We start from the raw sequence: 23,449 nt of genomic DNA on the forward strand, positions 1-23,449 counted from the left end.
GGATAAAAAGTAGTAGGCTGGACAGCCCTAGTATTTAATGGTCTATTATTACAGAAGAATGAAGAAATGATTGATTAGGAAGGGAAAGGATGGACTGCATTTCAGAAATTCATCAGTTTTTGAAATCATTCCAATCTTTTCCCTAAAACAAAGACCCCCCCCTCTAATACTGATATATTTACTGGTGACCTGTATGGTCATGAAATGATATCATCTCCAAAGAATTAAAGATGTGAGTTACTCAAAGGAAAATGGAGGAGTAGAAGCGGTAGGAAGCAGTGGTGTCAAACTCAAAATAGAAATGGTGTCATGAATTTGTACAGAAGGATCCCCGCTGGCCAGAGATTAATTTAGAAAACCACATAGTAACATTATTTATGCCTTACTGCATTTTTATTTGGTCAAATATTTCCCAATTACATTTTAATCTAGTTCTGGCTGCACTCAGGAATGCTGGAGGTCACAATGAGGCTTGAGAGCTGCAGGTTTGACACCTCTGGTATAAAAGATGCGATTAAAGAGATTTAAGGCCAGAAAAGGAAGTGCATGAGTCATATAGTGAATGTAAGGGATAACTGCAGGACAGCCAGACACTCTACTGGAATACACACGATGTGAGGAAAGATAACCCTCACACGCTGGGCAGACCATCTGTGGAAAACTTATGGAGATCATAGCCAAGAATCTATAAAGACTGAAAAAGCATAACAACCTGGATCTACAATGCTGAAGGAGGTGGGGAGCTGGATAGCTCAGTGGATTGAGAGTCAGGCCTAAAGATGGAAGGTCCTAGGTTCAGATCTGGCCTCAGACACTTCCCAGCTGGTGTGACCCTGGGCAAGTCATTTGACCCTCATTGCCTACCCTTACCGCTCTTCTGCCTTGGAACCAATACACATTATTGACTCCAAGATGGAAGGTAAGGGTTTAAAAATAAAATAAAATAAAATTTAATTTAATTTAAAAAATGAAGTAAAATAAAATAAAATGCTGAAGGAATTCTACATTGATAAGATTATAGACCCAATAAAGTATTTAAGAAAATTACCTTGAATACCAACTTAAACACAGTACTATTTAAAAAAATTTAAAAGTCCATTGGAGCCTCAGTGAATGGAAAGCCAAGCCTAGAAATGGGAGGTCTTGGGTTCAAACATGACCTGATACTTCCTGGCTGTATGACCCTCCCTGGGTAAGTTACTTAACCCCAATTGCTAACCCCTCTTATGCCCTGGAATCAACTTAAGTGTTGATTCTAAGATAGAAGGTAGGAGTTTAAAAAAAAAAAAAAAAAAAAAAAAAAAAAAAAAAAAAAAAAAGAGCCCATCAGAATCTAGCTACGAGCAACATTTATGACTAGATCTTTAAGGCAGATTCTGGAAGATTCTAGCAAGCAATTCTAGTAGATCTAGGAGCCATCGAGATTACACTACTAGCATTTATTACATGCTCTTCAATTTTGGGGAGAATTAAAACAAAAACAAAATTAGGTGATTTTTTTAAGAATAGTAATCCAAGCCCACCCCAAGTTTCCATACAGGGAAAGGTTTTCCACTTGATTTTGGTGACTGATGCCAAGTGATGTGCACGTGTAAATCCAGTATAACCTCAGCTACTGCTCTGTATAGGGTAGAAGCGCAGCATTCTAGGTAGGACTAAAACAGGGGACGACCTTCACTGCAGTCTCAGAAGCCATGAAGAGTATTACTTGGTTAATACTTGAAGATTTCTCAAGAAACTGAAAAAAACTTTACAGCAAAGTTCATCTACCCAACTTTAGAATATATAAGTTATGACATGATAGACATGATATTAGGATTCTATAATTTTAGGATATCTTACTCTTAAAAGTGGCAAGAATTTCTAGGTATAGATTTGTTCTCTCCACAAAGTTCACTTAAAATGTGAACTTAATTTACAAAAGACAGAAAAGAACTTTTTTGCCTTAAATGTTGCCTTTTTAATTTGGGGGATAGCTAGTGTTAATTTTGGACTTGATTTCTGATGAAGGCTTTTGCAAACTGATATACTTTGCTGTGGCATATGCCGGGTCTTGCCCTAGTCTGGTGTCCTATGCAAAGACAGTAGCAGGCATCAGAAGCATTCTAGAGGCAGCTGTGGTAAGCTATGAAGAAGTATGAAGCCAAGAACCAAGTTTTCCCTTTTTCCTAGGCTGCAGATATCCAGAGTGAGATGGTGTAAAGCATACGAGGTGTCTGTTGCAATCTTCTTTTCTACCCAGGATGCATCATTGACAGCTGCTTACCTCTCCAACCAGCATTTCGTATATGAGCACACCGAGCCCCCACCAGTCCACGGCTCTTGTATAAGATGTTTCAGTCAATACTTCTGGAGCCAGAAATTCTGGAGTGCCACAAAATGTGCTTGTTCTGTCTCCGAAGCCCATTCCTGAAAAACAGAAAAACCAAACCACTTCTTAGATACCTCATATGCTCTTTCCCCCTCTCTAGAACTAATACAAAAAGTAGTTGGCATCTTCTTGAATAAAAAATACGTAGGGAGATGTAAAACTTGTGTCACTGACACTTCTCCCAGAACATTCTTGCCTCATCATTTTCTGATGAGTGAAATGCCCACAGTTTGTAGGTAAACGTGTAACAGTCAACTCATTCTGAATAATTGAGGAAAAAATAAATTTAATTCAAAATAATATCATTAAAACTATTTTCTGTTCTCAGTACTCCCTTAAACTAATTTCTTTCTTTTAGTGAAGATAATACAACATATATAACATGAAAAGCAAACTAGATTGAATAAATTCCTATTAAATAATAAGAATAAAAATCCAAAATCTAGACAGTTTCTGGAAAATCATGTGTTAACCATGGTTTTACACAGATAAATTTGTCACACAATGTAAGAATAACATTTAGGTCAATTCATTTTCTATGTGCCTATTCCTATAATTTACACATGTAATCATCAAATCTACATGGTACAAGCTGGTGATATGTATTGTCAATAATAAGCATTTATTATAAAAGATATTTCCAAAAGGCTGAAAGAAAACCTTTTACATTACTACTTAAAAACAAACAAACAAGCAAAATTTCATGAATCCATTAAATAGTTTTAAGGAGGGTACAGAAGAATATCTGCATTTTACAAATAAACTCTCCATAAGTATTTGATACTTCAAGTAACCTGCTAAAAATCAGGAAGGAAGTAATTTAATAGAAAAAGCAAAAAGATTCCGTTTCCTGCCTCTTATTCTGGTGTCTTGTTCTCTACCACAACAAATTGATATATGTCACTTCAACTGGAATTCTTCTGGCTTGACTGTTTTATCAACAGTAAATTACATGCCTATATTTTTACATACTGTATTTTCTGGGAGGGGTGATGAAGGGGAAAAGGAAGTGGAAAGAACGTGAACCTGTAATTTCATCAGAATAATCTACTCCCATTGAGGAAATACCTTTTACCAGTGCACATCAGTATCTGTCTCCTCCACTTTTAATTCTTCAAGAGCTGCCTGGGGGATTTGAGGGTCCAGAGACAGTGTGTGTCCGAGTTTGAACCTACATCTTCCTCTCAGGCTGGCTCTGAACCCATTATGCCACAGTTAACTTTCATTTTGTATGTTGTCCATATATGTATATATATACACTCTGTCAATTATTATAATCGATTCACTCAAAGGAAGCTGAAAGAGAGCTCACTTAAGTGGCAAGTATTTTCAATCTTGTCTGTGAAGTACCTTATAAAGGCTATTGGTAAGAAAAAATATTTGATGTCTCTGTACCCAGTAGGCATTATTTCCATTTATTACTTTCAAATTGGATCTCTGACCTCAGTTGTATTAAATAAAAAAACCTCATACTTGATATTTTTCCCATTTTAAAATGGAGATTTTTTTTTTTAAATCTTTACAACTAGCAAGTGTGTGTGATGGATACTGTGATACCACAGAGATGATATGAAGTGCTTTGCAGACCTTAAGGTACTACATAAATGCTAGTTCCCATTATTAAACAAAATCCATTAGGCCCATGAGAATAAGGAAGACCTAAGCTCAAGTTCTGCCTCTGACATGTCCTGACTGATTCTGAGCAAGTCAGTGGCCTCAAGCAGCAATCTAGGCTCTATATAGTCGAAATAGCCCTCAGACAGTCTTCTTAATAATTATTTAAACTGGAGCATTCTATCTAAATGAGGGATCTCTGATAAGATGGCCAATGAACTGAAATTACTGGAACAACTAAATCAAATCAATATTCATCTTCATGCAATTAGACACAAAAACAAAAATAGGAGAAAAAAAAGGAATGAGACAAGAAGGAGAAATGGTTCACAATTAAGAGGCAAACTGAAACCTGGTAGAATGGTTTCCATCAAATGGCCAAAGACATAGAGATGCCATTTTATACTTTTTGTATCTGTCTCTTACAGCATTAATATGCAAAAAGATCATCATCAAGATAACTGTGGCTCCAGCATTTGTTGAACAAGATGATGAGACAGAATAATTCTACAAGAATTTGGCAAATCTCTTCCTCAAAAGTTGACAATTATGAAATTCAGAGCCTTTGCTGTGAAGCTGGTGACAAGTATATTCGAAATTGTGACTAAGGACTGCAGATTACTTCCAAGTCTCATACTGTTCAGTAATTTATAAACCTAGAGTGCTGCATAGGGCTCCAAAGGGCTGACTTGTTCCATTCTTACACAGGTAGAAGAGTTCATCAATACTGGATATGACAAGCATCGAGAAGTTAAAAAAAAAAAAAAAAAAAAAAAAAAAAAAACCAAGAGTTTATCAACAGAAACAAAGGAAACTGGCTACTAATGTGGGAATCATTGAATTTAGCTCTGTACATTTGGACCACTAACTTAAAGGGAAGATAAAAATCAATTTAGGAGGCAAATGATAAGAAGATATTAAATAAATGCAACAGCATCATCTTGATCTATAAAATGAGCCAGAAGTATTAAAAAAAGGAAGATTAAAAAAAAAAAAGGCAAACATTGGATTTGGATTATCATCATTTTTTGCAAAAGCTTAATATAAAGCAGTCAGCACAGGAAGACTTTTTGGAAATTCTAGAAAATGCCTTTGCTAGAAAATAGCATAACACAGAAGAATAAGAACTAGATTCTGCTCCAGAAGAGCTGGGAGGGAATCCCATCACTTTCTGTCTGTGTTTACTTCTCTAAGATCAATTTCTTCCCTATAAAAGGAGCTCAATGGCTTCTAAGATCCCTTCTATTCCTAAATCCATGAGCCTGAGGTTTTCAGAAAACACTCATGTAGAAATACTACCAAAGAAGATGGTGAAAGTCTGCAAATGCAAACTAGACTAGTTTGGAAGGAGATTCAAGTGAGCCTCATCAGATAGAACTTGCAGTGCTAAAACAGAGGACATCTCTGGGATTGTCAGCTTTCTATCTGAGGACGGCAGAAAAAGGGACCAAAACAATTTCCAAGTGAGGAGATCCATGCTTGGCACTGATCCAACCCTGAAAACACCCTCTCAGGGGAGGCAAGAATCCAGAAGGACATGAAGATTGCAGGTCATGTTACTATTGAAAAAAGGGAAATGAGAAACCTTCATTAACTACAGTCATTAACTAGAGTTTACTTTCTCACCTTTTTAAGAATAATTTAAATATCATAGATACCACTGAAGAAAACATGAAATAGGACAGCAAGACTGTCATAAGTGATTCTCTACTACCAGGCCACATCTTTATAGTCACAGTTGGCTGAAAAGTACAGAGAATTTAAGACTCCTCTGCTCTCCTTCCTTCTCCTCTCTCTTCTTTTCTCTTCTCCTTCCTTCCTTCCTTCCTTCCTTCCTTCCTTCCTTCCCTAACCTTCCATCTTAGAATCAATACTAATATTGTGTCTTCGTTCTAAAGCAGAAGAGTGGCAAGGGTTAGGCAAAAGCTTCTTGCCCAGGGTCACACAGCTAGGAAGTGTCTGAGGCCAGATTTGAACCTAGGACCTCCCGTCTCTAAGCTTGGCTCTCAATCCACTGAGCTACCACTGTTTTCCTAGCACAAAAATAACATCTTCTGCAGGTAATAAAACCAAGCCTTAAAAACTTTTTTTAAAACAAAAAACAAATTATCATTCATGATTATGTTAGAATCATGGAAGACCCTTAAAAGATGCAACACAGACACATCTACTTATTAATATAAACATGTTAATAACTGCTTATTGGTATCAAACAAGGCAAGGTAACTGCCATTATGATGGACAGAAGCAAGGTCCAAATGGATAAGAGACTATTCTATTTTTAGGATACTGTGCTGACTACATCAAGACCCAGAACACAATAGAGCCACAATGATATCTGTGACTACTCAAGAGACTGCTTTAACAATCCACACAGGGAAATAGATGAAAAATGCTTATTTTCCTGACTATGATGTATAGCTGGAAGACCATTCCCTTGAGTGAACACACACACACACACACACACACACACACACACACACACACACACACACANTCCCTTGAGTACACACACACACACACACACACACACACACACACACACACACACACATTCATATGAATTATGTGTGTGTATGTGTATAATCTCTGGGAAAGACACTACAGATGACTAATGAATACTGCCCAGAACTAAAAAAGGAGAAATGGCTAGGTAACATTCGAAAAACTTCATGGTACCAAACAGTTCAAATTTCTACAGAGAACTTTAAAGTTTGCATACATATTGTCTCCTTTGGTGTCAAGACTCTGTTAAATGAACTTTTAACTCATCTTATCTGGAACCAGGCTTCCACATAATTTCCTAGCCAAATCCACAATATTCCCCTCCATCCCAAAATACCTCCTCCTCAGTTCCTCATTATGTGCTATCTTCCTCAATTAAAAGTTTCTTGAGAGCAAAGACTGTCTTGCTTGATTGCTTTGTGATCCTTAATGCTCTCTGCCAGAGCTGAGCACAAAGGAAACACTTAATAAATTATTTTTTCAATTAACTAGTTTTAATAATCTCTGGCTATTTCCTAGTGCAAAGGCCAATTTTTTTCAACAAAAATATTTTTCTGACAATTTTATGTTTGCAAATTTAGGAATACTCAATCAAAGAAGAATCAAAGTATACACACACAGACACACACTAAATAAAATGAATAAAGCAAAGTACCATGAAAGGATGCATAATGGAGATGAATAGTATATAGTGTATTTCCAAAGAGAACCTGTGCATAAGAAGTTCATGAGGAAGGGACATTATTGAAGAAATGGATGACAGGAAAAGGAGGCAGACTAGGGATATGCCAAGAACAAGAAAGAACATATGGAGAGTTACCATTTTCTACTTGTATGCATAAAGTGTACAATGATTTAAAGGAAGGATTCTAGTTAAGTAGACACTGCATAAAAATCTATGGAAAACACAAACAAAAATCACAGAGAAGGAATGAGACGGCATGTAGAGATTGCCAACTGTACTGATGGAAACAGGACCCACACTGATGAGATTAGAGATTCATTTAATTAATGAAGAAGAAACTGATTTTTATGTATCTTTAAAAAAAAAATAGGGTACTGGGCCTTCATAATTCTTTTTGTACAATGCTCAACAGGGACAGGATCAATTGGCAGCCTATTGGGTGCTTGTGTTTTTCTATTAAGACAATTATACAGGAAGAATGCTAGTTTCTCAAGATGACATAGCCAAGAGCTCAGTTATTCAACAATGCCAATGTGAGAAGTGAGGAATCGTTATGAAGCTGAAGGAATACTGAAGTGGGAGGAAAAAAAAACACCTGTATTCCAAATATGGCTTTGCCCTTATTGGGCAAGTCATTCAATCTCTTTCCAATCTTCTAATATTCAAAAGTGGAGGGTCAGATTAAATTGCCTGTAAAGTCTCTTTCAGCTTGAAACTTTTGTGAAATACCTAAAAATAGGATAACATATATGTATGGACAACCCAGAGGATGTTTAATCAAGACAGAAATAAAGACCTTGAAAAATGTACCTTCCTTTTCCATAAGCAAAAGTGGTAACTACCAAAATACAAAGGAACAATGAGGCTTTGAAAAATAACTTCAATAAAAGTAAATTACCTTCTTTGCAAAGACCAAAATCAGCAATTTTCACAAAGCCCTCTGTATCTAGCAACAAGTTATCTAACTTCAAATCTCTATGTGGGGAAAAAAAGAAATGGAAAAGAAATTAAAATTAATGTAACGAAATGAATATATAATATGGTTTAAAAAAATAAATTCCTTCAGTAATAACTGGCCAAATATTTTCTTTATCAAGTACAGGTTTTCCATGTTATGACTGGGGATTCAAATGCTCTATTGAAGAATTTGATTTTTTTTTTCACCTCTTTTTTGGCTATACTTACTACTGCTTTGCTTGCAAATATGATAAATGAGATTTCAGTTTTTTCTGTTAAGGAAAAAGGAGCATACTCAAGGAAGGAGTGTTTTTTCACTTGAAAATTAAAGGGAATTTCATTGCCATAAGATCTCATCAAATTTGGTCTCCACTAATTTAGAATTTGTGACTGTTTGACTTGAACAAAGTTTAACTTTGCGTTATATACGAAGATAGGATTTGTCAAGTTAATAAGTGGTCTGAAGTAATTTGTAGAGAGCATATTTAACCTACTTAAGAGAACATGTTTTATAAGGATATCACCAAAGTAATTTTATTGATGCTAATCATAAATTATTATTATCTATATCTAGAGTCTTTTACTTAGTAATACCTCCTTGGCACTTATGAATTACGGATTTCTTTGAAAGTAGTGAGATTTTTAATGTCGATGAACTGTCCTATAAATTTGATTGGCCTTTCCCTACCTTGGTCTAAGCAAGTTTACTTTAATATCTCATTTGAAAGGGAAAAATTAAGCATGCTCTATAGTTGTGACAGTCTGGGTTCAACTATCCTTAGCTCTTTTAATTGGGGAAAAGGAAAAAGATAGGGGAAAAAAAGGTATTTCCAAGAAAAACTTGTTGTCATTATTTTGAAGTACTGTATTAACTATTTGGAATGGCTAACTTACATACTTTTAAAAAGTAAATCATATACCTAAATAACACCAAGAATAGGAAAAGTCTAACTAGCTTCAATTTTTTGTCCAAACCCATGATGAGAGCATAAAATTTACTTACCTATAAACTATTTTGTGTTCATGTAAATATTGCAATCCAAGAACTACACATGCAGCATAAAACCTGTTTAAAGAATTAAAGCAAAATGGATTTAATACATTTCACTGATTTTTGAGTTTGATTTATAACATTCTGTTTTGAAGACTCTAAATGTTTTTGCTTTGAATGATGAGCAGACAATTGGTAGATACACTGGAGAAATTTCAAAATATATTTACATATATTTTATATTCAGACTAGATTTTATATAGTTTCTTGGCAAAGCTTTAAATGAACTGGCAGAAGTTCAAGAAAACAGAAGAAGCTCTAGAAGTCATATGAAACTGTAAGGTTTGAAGATGTTTTAACTTCCCATCATTTCTTTGTTAACTTATCCTAAAAGTCTGATATGTTTGAGCTACTTCAATCAACAAGCAAAGTCAGTCAAAATGTCATTTGTGATTTTGGGCAGTTCTTTCTTATTACCATGAATAAAGAGTATGTAGGCATTATTAGCATAGGTAAAAGTATAAAAAGAACATCAGGAGAGCTTTAATATTAACTACATAGAGTTATCCTTAAAGAAGAAATCGGTTTGATGTACTTTTTTTGGGGAAAAAAATACTTCTAAAAAGCAGAGAAAGGTCTAAAAGCACACTTACACAGCTCTTGGTTCAGAAAAGACATCAGTATGAATGTGCATCATTAGGTCCCCACCGGCAGCATATTCCATTACAAAGCAAACATGCTCTTTGGTTTGGAAACAAGCGAAAAGGTTCACCAAAAAGGGATGCCTTACACTATTCACAGTTTCAAAAATTCGCTTTTCACACATGAGGCTGCAAAAGAGCATTAAAAGGGCAATTCAGTAATCAAACATTTAAAAGTTATAATGGATAAATAGCAGTCTATCAGTAAATTAGCATTCATTAAAAAGTGCTGGGAATACCATGAAAGGCAAAAAACTTCAACTAACTTCAAGCAGTTCTCTGGCTGTTGAGGGATATACGCAAACTATGCAAAAAACAAGCTATCTGCAAGATAAAATTATGGGGGTGGGGTGGGGCCCTCAAATGATGAAGGGCTTCAATGGACAAAAAGAAGTATTTGTATTTTATTCTAGAGAAGCATGAAGTCAAGAGTTTGAGAGGAGATAGATAGGTTAGGTAGGAAAGCTGTTACATGATAGGTGGTAGACATAAGATTGTGAGAATAGAGAGAAGGGACAAAATGCAACAGATATTATGGAGATGTAAACAATAACATTTGGCAACTGACTGAATATGTGGGATGAGGAGAGGATAATATCAAGGTTATGAAATTGGGAGAATTGGAGATTGGAAGAATAATGGAGCTTTGGGCAGAAACAGGAGAGTCTGGAAGAAGGTAAGGTTTGACAACAAAGACACCAAGAAAGACAAGATATGCTTGAGATACCTCTGGGGTATTTGGTTTGAAATGTTCAGTAGGCATCACCCAATGCATGATATGGAATTAAAGATGAAAAAAATAGCCTGGAGTTGGATATGTAGATATGACTCATCTGTATAAAGATGGGAATTATGAGTCTAAGTGAGTTTGGCTGAGTACAATATATTGAGAGCTATAAAGAAGGCTAAGGAAGGAGGAGCCTTTGGATATATCAGTACCAACAGAAGGGAAGGAATCAAGGCTAAATATTAGAGAGAAGGGTTTGTAGGGTGGGCAATCTGCTGGAGAAAATCAGAAGGGTGGACTTTGGTACGGATAACCTAGCTATCAGAAACTGGAGGAAAGGAAGTGCAAATATGGGATGATATAAAGGGGTTTTGAGATGAGGAGGGGTAGTTAGATGATGAGCGAGATGAACTCGTGTTTCTAAATGCTATTGATACTTTTGTGTGAAGTCAAAGTGCAAGAGGAGGTTCCACAGAAAGTATCCTGGGAGGGCCTAGCAATTGAACCTATTATGAAGGAGGGTTTTCCAACAAATTCATACCTAATCATTTTGTGGGGTTCTTTTCTCCATCTCCCTATAAGTCCTTTGTAGATAGTCCATTTAATAGGAGGACTTCTAGGTCTTATAACATTCCAGTTCAATATATAACCAATGAAGAACTTCCTCATCATATGCTCTTGATATACATCCAGTGAATTACTCATCTCCTTTTTGACTAGTATATATTTCCTTATACATTACTTGCATACAACTCAGTTATTTAAGTCTATAATTCTTTTCATCTTTGCCCTTTGGATCCTCTTCAACTTTAATTCTCTCTACTTTGTAGTGCCTATGATTCTCAACTCCATATAAACATAAAGGTGGCACTAAAATGCTATGCAATATCCTAAATGCAAACCAGCCTGTCTTCTTCCTCTGGATCATTGTGCATCTGCTGTGCCAGTCCCAAATAGACACACTGACACATTAAGTGAACTGGCTTTCTACCTAACTGGATGCCACCATCTAGGAAATCTCTCTTCTTTATTTAATTTAGTTTTTCTTGTGGGGATGCTACACATATCACTGAGTGGCTGTGGATTTCAGTGAGTGAAATCATCTTCAGTATTCTGATCTTGAAGCAGCCAGAATCATATCATCCTCAAAAAGCAGCAGCTAGCAGTCTAAAACATTTCTATCAGGGCTTCTTAACCTGGGCTTACTGGACAGATTTTAGGAGGTCTGTTAATTTGGATGGGAAAAAACTTATTTTCACTAACTGCTAACTGAAATTGAGTACTTCTTCCAGTTATGAGTTGAAAGAAAATATTATTCTGAGGTCTATAGGCTTTATCACAGTCAAAACAGTCCATGGCACATGAAAGATTAAGAACCCCAACTCTAATCCTTTCTTCCATTCAAACTCAGTACAGGGCATCTTTGATGGTGAATACCTTTATAACAAGTATATACGTATGTGTGCATACACAGAGACATAGACACACACATATATGGTATCCTAGAAGTTTTAGTGGCACTTTGTATGTTCTTGTTCTACACTTCATTTATCAGAAACAATCAAAGGATTATTCAACAAAATTCCTTCTATTGGCCTTTACTGAGAACCAAAGCCATGGGGTAGTGGAAAGGCTAATGGGCAGTGTCCTTTTTGCTCCAAAGGCACAATGGAAAATAGAGAATTCAGTTCTAAATCAAATTCTTTTTTTGTAATCATGAAATAACAAACCTAATAGAATCTTGTATTATCTATTCCTTTCAATCACTCATGTGACTGTGGTAAAGTGGAAAGAGTGCTAGATCTGGAGTCAGACACCCTAGATCAAACAAAAAAATACTTAATAAATGCCTACTATGTGCCAGATGCTATATTTAACAAAGGAAGACAAAAAGCCCAGCCCCTGCCTTCAAAGAACACATAACCAGTGCAGGCACATGCATGAACAAAATACATCTGGGATAAAGTGGAGACAATCTTAGAGGGTTTAAATCCTAGTTCTGCTCTGTGTGATATTGCACCCTTGGATTGTCTCTTACCCGCTCTGATCTGCTGTGATGGTATGTCTAAGTTGAGGGTACTGGATAAATGACTTCTGAACTTGCTTCCAGGGATAGACCTGTAATCCTGTCTGGTCTGCTCTAGATCAAGCACATATCTAAGTGCCTATCATCCAGAAAACTGGTGCTAAAGAGACCAAGACAAAATCAAAAGAGGCCCTTCCCTGAAGCAGCCAATAATTTACTGGGGAAATAGGACACATGACCAGATAGGTAAATAAAAAGTCTTTTCAATAGGAACCAAACAACATTAACTACTAAGGAGATCAGAAAGGGCATCTGAGTAAGAAGTACTTGAACTGGGTCTTGAAGGAATCTAGGAATTCTAAGAAGTGAAGAACAGATGCATCCTACGAATGGCAATAGGATCTAGTAATGTCAGAGTCACATAAGGAATTTCTATTTTATCCTAGAGATAATAAAGAACCATTTAAAATTTTTGAGTAGAGAAATAATATGGCCAGATCTCTGATCTAATATGACAGATGTATTGGAAAAGGGGAGAAATTTGAAGTGGACAAATAATAAGGCTATTATAATAATCTGGGTAAGAGGTGATAAGGGTTGTAACAAGGTAGTAGTTATGAGTACAGATGAGTTGGATGCAAGAGATATGTATGCAGACTTGATGTGACTAGGCAACTAATTAAATCTGGGAGGACTGGATAGGATCTTCCAGGATAACTGGAAGAAAGACAGCTTCACCCCCTTTGAACAAATATGAAAAGTCAAGCAAAGTATCTATGCAAGTGAGTGTTTCTGTATATTATGTATGTACGTACACACACACACACACACACACACACACACGCACGCACCTTAAGTTTATTAACTCTATATAATTAGGTGAGCAGCATATATACCATGAGTTCTCTGGAATCATGGTTTGTTGTTGCATTGATCAGAGTTCTTAAGTCTTCCGAAGTTGCCTTTACAATACTGTTATTATTGTATATATTGTTCTCTTGGTTCTCACTTCACTCTGTGTAAGTTCATAAAAAGTTGTAGATTTCTCTGACAGGTTTCTTTTTCCCTTTATCATGTTAGTATTCCATCATATGCATATTCTATAACCTGTCCAGTGATTTCCCAATTGACACACATCTTTCAGTTTCCAGTTCTTTGCTACCACACACACACATAAAAGCTGCTATTGTATCTATGGGTTTTGTTTCTCTTTCTCTACAGATGATATTGCTTTCAACCGAAATTAGGAAGTTTGGAAGAAGAGATGGATTTGGGATTAAATGAGAGTTCAGTTTTGGGCACACTGACTTTGAGAAGTCTATGGGATACAAAAGTGAAGATAATTCTTTAGAAATTGTTAACATAGGACTGGAGTTGAAAGCAGATCTTTAGAGTTGGACATATGGATTTGGGAGTCATCTGCAAAAAGATGATTGGACTGTTGGGAAAAACTAGAGTAAACAATATTGGAATTAGGTAGGGTCATGGCTCAAATTTGACTCTAATACTCATAAGCTATGTGTCTACAGTTAGCTTTTTCTAAATCTTAGTTCTTTTACCTGTAAAACTGAGATAATAACTTTAAGTACCTTTCTAACCAGGTTGTTACAAGGGCCCACAGGTAAAAAATTTATGGCAGGTTTTTTTTGTTTGTTTGTTTTATCTTTTTTTAGTGGTGGAAAAGAACTGGAAATTGAAGAATATCCAACAATTGGGAAATGGCTGAACAGGTTATGGCAAGTGAATATGTTAGAATACTAATGTGCTATATGGTGTCAGAACAAGCAAACTGCTATTAGTATTTTCTTAGTATCCTTTTCTTATAAAAGTGTCCTTGATTTTATCCCATTCTTTTTATATCTCCCTTCTTTGAGCTATTTTAGAAACTAATGCCCAAGAGAATTAAAAACCAATGACCTTCTCTATGTGCTGTTTCTCCTATTAGCATGTGAACTGGGACCATCTTAACTTTCTATTTATATCTCCAGCACTTAGTACAGTGCTTTGCACAAAATAAGCCCTTAGTAAATACTCATTCATTATTTCATTCCTCCATCACATTACCTCCAGCATGAATTTCCTGTGTGTCTACATCTAGCTACTAATCCCTAGATCTGAGTACCATTTCCATGACCTTACATAGGACACAAAGTATTGAGATAACATGAGTACAAATGTAGTGGCTCCATTATCTATTTATTATTTTATCTATAAATGTTCTTGAGATGAGCAGAATGTGTCTCACTCGAATCTTGAGATTATCATGTTTGGTCTAGTGTTGCTGCCTTGGGCTACTAGTGTCTTCTTTTGGAAAAGATAACGTTTTTTTCTGGATGAAAGTTTCTGGGCTCTTCTGGACTCTATGGTGATTCTATGTTGGTTAGACTTCTCTATGAAATGGTGAGAGAATGAGCGGATTTCTTTTTAATGATTTTTCAGTCAAAAGCTAGTTTATACAGGTTGCATTAAACTGTAAGAAATTCAACTAAAGTGTTTTATGATTTATTCTTTCTTTTACTTAATTCTGACTGTTGTTCTACTTAGTTGGACTAACATAATCCTATAGTTAGTGACTTCCACTAGCAGATAGGAAGTGACTTCTAGAGAAATGACTATCTGCTTAATGTCAGTTTTATTTTTGCGATGTTGTTCAGTACCTATCATATTTCTTACAGGTATTTCTTGAAGAGAATTATCATTTTATAAAGGTGTGAAGCATTTGAGTAGTCTGGAAGTCTTTGGCTTTTCATTTCTTAAGTCTAGACTAGATTTTCTGCTGTTCTCCTTAGTGCTCACCTTTGCATTAAGCCACTGAGTATCCAGGTATAAATGCTGACTTGCCCTGGATAATCTGGTCAAATTCTTCATAGAATTCCTCTACTACTACTTCTTCTTCTGGTTACAGATAATAAAAAAGTATTAGGGTGGAAGTTGATTGCTGATTAGTACTAGGAAGTAATGAGAAATCATTGCAATAAAGTTTTTAACTGAAGTCATCCTATGCACTGATAACCTATCAGCCACAAATGGTGTTTTATGAAAGTTTTAATTTAGAAGACTGGCCCTCAAAGTCAATACCAATCCTGAGATTTAAATATTATCTTTGAAGGATGCTACTGGGGGTATAATGGAAAGGGCATTAAATAATGAATCTGGGTATTTGGGTTCAAATTCCAGCTCTACTTCTTAACTACCTACGTGACATTGAACTTTGGTTTCCTCATTGTGAATGAAGTCAAATAAATGACCCCAGAGTTACCCTGGAGCTCTAAATCTGTGATCCTTTGTCCTATAAGAGTAACACTATCTTCATAATATTGGAGAAGACTGCAGTGACAATACACTCATATTTTACCCAACTGAGAAATGTGACTATCTATTACAGAGTATGGAAAGACTAGGAAGGGGCACTAAACATCTGATCAGAACAAACATCATGGAGATTCACATTTATTGTTTGTGTGTATGAATAAAGCATAACTTATATGATTTATTACCAGGAGTACTGACTTTTTCCAGTGAGCAAAAAATAAAATACACAAATTATTAATAAAAAGTAAGAAACTTGTAAGATAATAACTTTAAATCATAATTTAGATACAAAAAGATATTTGATTATCTCATATACCTATTCATGAATGCTGTGTTTAATAAACAGTTATACTATGGACTTATTTTTGGATATTATATGTTTGATTATGTTTTCTTAGTAGTAAGGAAAAACTTTTGATTTATCCACACTCTTATTTATGGCCATCAACATACATTTGAACTGAAGTTTGAACCAAAAACTAAAACTATAATTTATTGAATGTGAACAGTATGCCAAATTAAAATTTTTAACTAAACAAAATTTTATTATAAATAACATACTGAGCTCATGGTGAGATGAATCTATATATTTTCATATTCTACTAAACCAGAACAAAATCATTTAAAAATATTCTCTGACTCTAATCTAACCATGATACATTACTTGGACTCCCTAATCAAAATATGCCTTTTAGAATCTACTCTAACTGCACATTTTATAAACATGTTCTTATTTAACCACTAGAAAATAACATCTGTTCTTAGTAAAATATACTTTTTAAAAAAAAGCAGTGTTTGACACTGAAAACAGTTGTGGTTTGATGTTTCAAACCACTTCAGGACCTGAAAACTACAGATCACTATGTAGTAAGACATAGGCTTATCATCATTAATTTCCCTCTGAAGTGTTTTGAATTTTAACATGTACTCATTTTGAAAAATGATATTAATTGTAAAGATTAAGTGTTTATACAGGGACCTGCATCTCATGGCTGATAGCTTTTTAAAAATTAAATATAATTATAACAATGGTAAAAGTCTACCTGCTGTTAGAAGCAGCATGATATTTTTAATGCTATATTAATACAGTTGTCATTTAGATTATATAAGACACCTGTTTAGTTTTAAATACTGACAGTAAATGTAACTATTATGAATTATTATCTAGGCTCCATTTAATAGTTTCACACTGCGGAAGAATTCCTACCCCCTACATTTTATAACCTGTTTTTAATTATGAACACAAAATCTGAAAGCCATTTTGTTTTTTTAAAGCTTTAGGCTTATGTCTGCATTCACATTAAAATTTCAATAGAAACCTAAAGTTAAAAAATTATAAAGAAAATGCTAAAATGAGATTAATGATCAAGGGAAGTGAAAGTAGCATTTAAATCTTATTAAAATGAAGGCATTTGAATTGTCTATTCCCTCTGTAAGGATTTTATAATAATGATCTATATTAATGTCATGCTACTAAGTGGCATAAGGAAACAGACAAAACTAAAAGACAGATGATTACTAGCATTTTCTGATTCTGAACTTTATCTCCAGCAGGGGGAATAATAACCTAAGCTGTGTTGAAGTCCATCCTCTTCTATTTTCCTTTTATTATGAGTCCTATTTTGATTCATTTAAAAAGGATATCCTACAAAAAAATGGCTTAAATGATGCACTTGAATAATAAAAATGAAAGGATCACTGATGTCAGCTCTGGTTTTCTTTAATATTGTTTTATACAGATAAGTCTTTTGTCCTCTGGAATAAAGTGAAATTTTTCCAGGAAAGCACAAGATCTGCTCCTACTATTCCAAGTGATCACCATTACAATTTCTTTTCTCTATTTTCTTGGCTACTAGGAACTCTCAGATGAATAAACACCTTCTGCCACTGCAACTAGAGAGCTGCTAGAAATACTGCTTAGTGAGGTGGCTTGCCCAGGGCCACACATTTGCTGGGACAGGAATCCAGTTTGGCTTGCTTTGTAGCTTGCTGTCTCTATCCACTCTACCAGACTGACTCTCCATATTACAAATACTGAGACAAACACCATGACAGGAAAATTTAACTGAATGACTTATCAAATGCTGCCAAGTACAGAAGGTGGTCTCCAGTGAATCCTGGAAACATATACAAAAATTTCTTTTCTTTTCCTTTTTTTTAAAAAAAAACTCTCACCTTCCGTCTTAGAATCAATACTGTGTATTGGCTCCAAGGCAGAAGAGTGGTAAGGGTAGTCAATGGGGGTCAAGTGACTTGCCCAGGGTCACACAGCTGGGAAGTGGCTGAGGCCAGATTTGAACCTAGGACCTCCCATCTCTAGGCCTGGCTCTCAATCCACTGAGCTACCCAGCTGCCCCCTATACAAAAATTTCTACGTGATTTCAGGTAGCAGAAAAAATAAAAGGGAAAGAACAAAAAATTAATTTAAGTGCACATATTCAACTTGGACCACGGCACTGATAAACCAGTTTCATAAATTGCTTTCTCATTACTTCCTAAGCATGTTGGAAATGCATTAACATTAGCATTATATAAGATATGGTATTTTGCACATTCTCTTATTTTTGGCAGCCTTGTGAGGTAAGGGCTAAAAAAGTATTATTCGCTATTTTAAAGAATCATGATAAATAGGGAAGAACAGAATTTGAAGCCAGAAGACTTCAGTTTCCATTGCATCACACAGATTCCCATGAACATTATTAATTATTAATTAATGAGACCCATATTCCTTCCAAATACTGGAAGGTGGTTTCATGACCTCTTAATTCTTTATAGAAAATGGTAACTGCTACTTCTTACACAAGGAATGAATTATGCCACAGTGTACTGCTATTTAACTCTTCACATATTCTCTCTTATCTAGGCAGTTGGACGTTTGATTGCATTACAGCAGAAGACTATATCATCTTCCCAAGTCCCTTAAGCTACCCCTAGATTTCTCTCTTTTCCTCACTCAGTAGCCAAACTGTTGACAAGGTCTGCTGACCTCATTTTTGTAATATCTCTTGAATATGCCCCCTTTTCTCTTCTGATTCTGGCCTCATCCTACTGCAGACTGTCATTACCTCACACTCTGGACCTCAAGTCTCTTGCCACACCAGTCCATTCTCCATTCAGCTACCAAAGTGATTTTAGTTCCTAAAGGGCAAAATCATGTCAGCCCCCCCCCCCCCAATAAACTCCAAACTCCAGTGGTTTCCTATTGTCTCCAGAATCAAATATAAAATGCTGTTTGGCATTCAAAGTCCCATAACCTAGCCTCTTCTTACCTTTCCTTTCTTATCATACCTTATTCCCCACCACATACTCTTTGATACAGTAACAATGACTTCCTGGTTGTTTCCCAAACAAGACATTTCATCTCTGTCCCCATGTTCTGCTCCACTCCAATTAATGACCTCCCTGGCTTCCTTCAAGTTTCAGCTAATATCTTATATTCTTTTGGAAACATTTTCTAACCCTTCTTAATTGTAGTGCTTTCCCTCTGTTAAGTATTTCCTATATAACCTCTACATATCTGTTGTCTCCTTCATTAGACTTAAGCTTCTTGTGGGCAGAGACTGTCTCTGGACTCTTTTTGCATCTCTAGTTTAGCATAGTGCCTGGCACATAATAGCTGATATATTTATCAACTAATTGACTGGTAAAGGGAAACCTCATCTGCCACAATAGACTAGTACTTATCTTTAACTTACAATCTTAGGCAGCTGCCTGGGTGGTGAGAGGTTAAGAGACTTGGATCACAGCCATGGGATTGTCAGAGGTAGGACTGAATCCAGACTGTACATGTCTGAATCCAGTCCTCTATCCACTAAACCAAACTGGCTATCAGGTGGCCTATCCTAATTCTACTCTTTATCCATATAGCCACTGCAATTTAGAATAAGCACATAAAAATGCATTTATACCGATTTATATTTAATAAGCTCTGGAAGCTAAAATGCTTAATGATAAAACATAATTAAAACATTCAAGAAAATAAAAGCACAAGAAAGGAATCTTATGGAAATATGGATATGAACCTATATTCAAATAAGTAATTCTCAACATAAGAATAAAGAGTAAAACAAGACATACTCTCTACTACACTGAATTTAACCACTTGCTGCTTTTATTAAAGCATATCACATTAACTGATACTACTCTGATGTCCAATAAATCATTCCTTTAAGAGCCCCAAATAATTTTGTCTTTAATGTTACGTGAACTCTTACCTAGAATGAAGAATGGTAGCAGCAGCTCACATTTATATAGTACTTTATGGTTTAGAAAATCTTCTCACATTAGTACATACAAATAATGCTAATCCCCTTTTTTAGATGAGGAAACTGAGGTTCAGATATAAAAAAATGACTTGTCAGGAACAAACAGCTAATGAAAGTCAGAGTAAGAGCATCTCTGACTCTGAGTCTAGTAGCTTTTCTAGTACACCAGAATGTCTCTCGACAAATACTTGAATGATTAAGTAGCCTGGCATGGAGCCAAGTCCTGAGGTATAAAAAGGCAAAGGGCTCTTGCCTCGTGTGGGAAGCAACATGTAACCAGACATAGAGAGTATACATGGAAGGTAATTCCCTTCCCAGGGGGGCAAGGGGAAGAGAGAAAGGAGAAGGGCCTCTCAAAGAACATGAGGTCTGAGCCGAGTCTTGCGGGAAGTCAGGACAGCCATTACCAAAGATAAGTCAGAAAATGGGAACGTTCTATGTGAAGAGCTTCCAGCAAGTCAGTGCTACTGGATTGAGAGGATGAAGAGGAAAGTGAAGTAAAGAGATGTGAATGTGAAGAAGGGCTCTATATGCCAGAAGATGCGCTCCTTGATTGTGGAGGTCAGAGGGAGTCTCTGAAGTTTATTGGGCATGAGATCTGAGATAGGACCTGCCCTTGAGGAAGATTGTCTTAGCAGCTGAGTATACGATGGACTAAAATAGGCAGAGACCTGAGACAAGGAGATGAGCTAGAAGGTTATCTGCAACAGCTCAAGCATGAGGGTGAAGAAGGCATGCCTATCAAGGGGACAGCTTGGATGTATACAAAAGATGCTGTGAGGGTAGAAACAAGACACGGTCCCTTAGATGACCCATTAGATGAATACTCTTTGAGGGCAGGGGCTGTCTTTTGCCTCTTTTTGTATTCTCAGGGCATGTGACAGTGTCTGGCATCTAGAAGCAACTTAATAACTTTTAATTGACTGATTGACTTGGTGACAGACAGATACACAGAGTAATGTGAGAAAGACATCAAGGGAGTAGCTCTGAGTTACCAGAAGGATGGTGTGTCCTCAAAAGTAACAGAGATAGGGGGGCAGCTGGGTAGCTCAGTGGATTGAGAGTCAGGCCTAGACAGGAGGTCCTAGGTTCAAATCCAGCCTCAGACACTTCCCAGCTGTGTGACCCTGGGCAAGTCACTTGACCCGCATTGCCCACCCTTACCACTCTTCCCCCAAGGAGCCAATACACAGAAGTTAAGGGTTTAAAAAAAAAAAAAAGTAACAGAGATAGGAAAATTATCAGCATGACTGGCCACATCTATAATAAAACAACAGTCATATGATTATCTCACTGTATACATAAAAAGCTTTTGACAAAATAGAATACTTATTACTATAAAAAAGACTAGAAAGCAAAGGAATAATAAAGCTTTCCTTAAAATAACTAATATTTATCAAAACCATCAGCAAGCATTATGAATAGTGGTGATGAGCTGAAAGAAACTTTTCTAATAAGATCAATTAAAAAAAAAACCCTAAATATTAAAAACTGTTTTTACAAGAAATTGGGAAATATAAGACATTAAAAAAAAGAGAATGTTTAAAAAAAAAGGCTAAAGTTTATTTTAAAAATTCAAATGAAAGTATAAGAGAAAAAAATGGAAAAAAGAAATGGAGCTAAGATGGAAAATGATTTGGAAAGAGAATTAACAGCTTGGAATAAGAGGGAAAAAAAAATCAAGGATGCCTGGAAGCAATTAACTTTATTATCTTTGGGGAGAAAGATAATGTATGTGTTGATTTTGAGACATCTATGGAACATCTAGTTAAAAATGTCCAAGAAGCAGTAACCTAAGTCTGGACCTCAAGAGCGTAGGAATACATTCAGAGCTCTAGAAAGCATCTGTACAGAGATAAATGAACCCATAGGAGCTGATGAGATTACTGAGCAAAATAATATGGAGGGAAAAATGGTGATAGAAGAGGGCCATAAGGAAAAAGTATGAATAATGGGACTGGCCTGAGTGAATATTCTACAAAGCAGAAAGAGAGGGAGCAGAGTAGGTAGGAGAACTAGTAGAGAGTAATGTCATGGAAAATAATCAGACACAAAGCATCAAAGGCCACAAAGAAGTCAAGAAGGATGAAGACTGAGAAAATGCCATTAGTTTTGGCAATTAATAAATCACTTTTCTTCAGTAGTTTCAGGTGAATAATGAGGTTGGAAGCCAGATCATAGATGCTGTAAAAAGGAGACAAAGAAATGGAGGCATTGAGTGTGGGTGGCTTTCTTATAAGGGATGATTGCTAATTGGGGATAACTGGAATAAGTGAGGATTATTCTTTTTAAAGGATGCTGGTTCTTATCTACCATACTCATGTGTACCATTAATTAATGGACATTCAGCAAACATAAGATGAGAAGGAAATTTCACAAAGTAAGTTATCTTTTTCTCACAACAATCAGAACTGTCCTATTCTTTATAATATCATTTTGAAATGCCAAGAGAAAAAAGTTGTAGCTATTATTTTCTGCTTTCCATTATGTTATACTTGAATTCATTAACTAGTTAAATACAACAAAAGGTATGGAGAAAGACTCACCCTTTGGTACATGAATAAACTATCTTCTTAAAATATCTTTTAGTCTAGGAAAAATTAAAATTAATTATTTTTAGTTTGCTTTCTTTAAACCAACCTGTCTACTTCATCCCGAGCAACAATATCTCCTTTCTTTAAGGCTTTTATGGCAAACATCTCATTTGTGTTTTTGTATTCCGCCAAAAGCACCTGCAATAAGATACAAAAAAAGTATTTTATAGTTCTTTACTTATACTTTGTATTCCACCTATTTTCAAAAAGGATGAAGTTGCCTCTAAGTTAAAAGAACATAATTTATTTTTAGAAATAGTATAGAAAATGTTTTAAGCATACCTTTCCAAAATGCCCTCTACCCAATACAGCACAACACCTAAAGTCTTGAAGGCTAAACTGAAACCTTTGTGGTGATCTGAAAAACAGTAATTAGCAATACAAATGTTAGAATAAACCATAAATTTCAAACAAGAATCTATTTAGGAAGGTCCATCTTTATAATAGACTTATATTACCTTCTATCCTCAGGTTCTTGAACACCACCATACTCTAGGCCTGACTGAAGGATAGGAGGCTCATAGTCAGCTTGTTTTTTTGGAACAATACTATTTCTGTCATTTTCAAAACTAAAAGTTGTTTCTGAATCCTATCAAATAGTAAGAAAAGAATCAATTAACCTTAAAAAAGTGTAAGAACACATTGAAGTTAAGTAAGGGTTAAATTAAATAATTCTAGAGGCAACACAATCTTCTAAAGAA

The 23,449-nt window shown here is 35.6% G+C and overlaps 1 protein-coding gene across 1 annotated transcript in view; it reads right to left on the minus strand.

Annotated features, from left to right (window-relative positions):
- Positions 1-23,449, minus strand: part of PKN2 (protein kinase N2) — a 191,495-nt gene that overhangs the window by 16,603 nt on the left and 151,443 nt on the right. Inside the window, exons 13-19 of the mRNA XM_044674359.1 lie at positions 23,207-23,337; positions 23,031-23,106; positions 22,795-22,886; positions 9,777-9,953; positions 9,136-9,198; positions 8,074-8,150; positions 2,267-2,409 (exon numbers count right to left, since the gene is read on the minus strand). Of these exons, the coding sequence (XP_044530294.1) occupies positions 2,267-2,409; positions 8,074-8,150; positions 9,136-9,198; positions 9,777-9,953; positions 22,795-22,886; positions 23,031-23,106; positions 23,207-23,337 (759 nt within the window). The remainder of the gene's footprint in view (positions 1-2,266; positions 2,410-8,073; positions 8,151-9,135; positions 9,199-9,776; positions 9,954-22,794; positions 22,887-23,030; positions 23,107-23,206; positions 23,338-23,449) is intronic.

Source organism: Gracilinanus agilis, chromosome 4 (assembly GCF_016433145.1).
Source record: "Gracilinanus agilis isolate LMUSP501 chromosome 4, AgileGrace, whole genome shotgun sequence".
NCBI lineage: Eukaryota > Metazoa > Chordata > Mammalia > Didelphimorphia > Didelphidae > Gracilinanus > Gracilinanus agilis.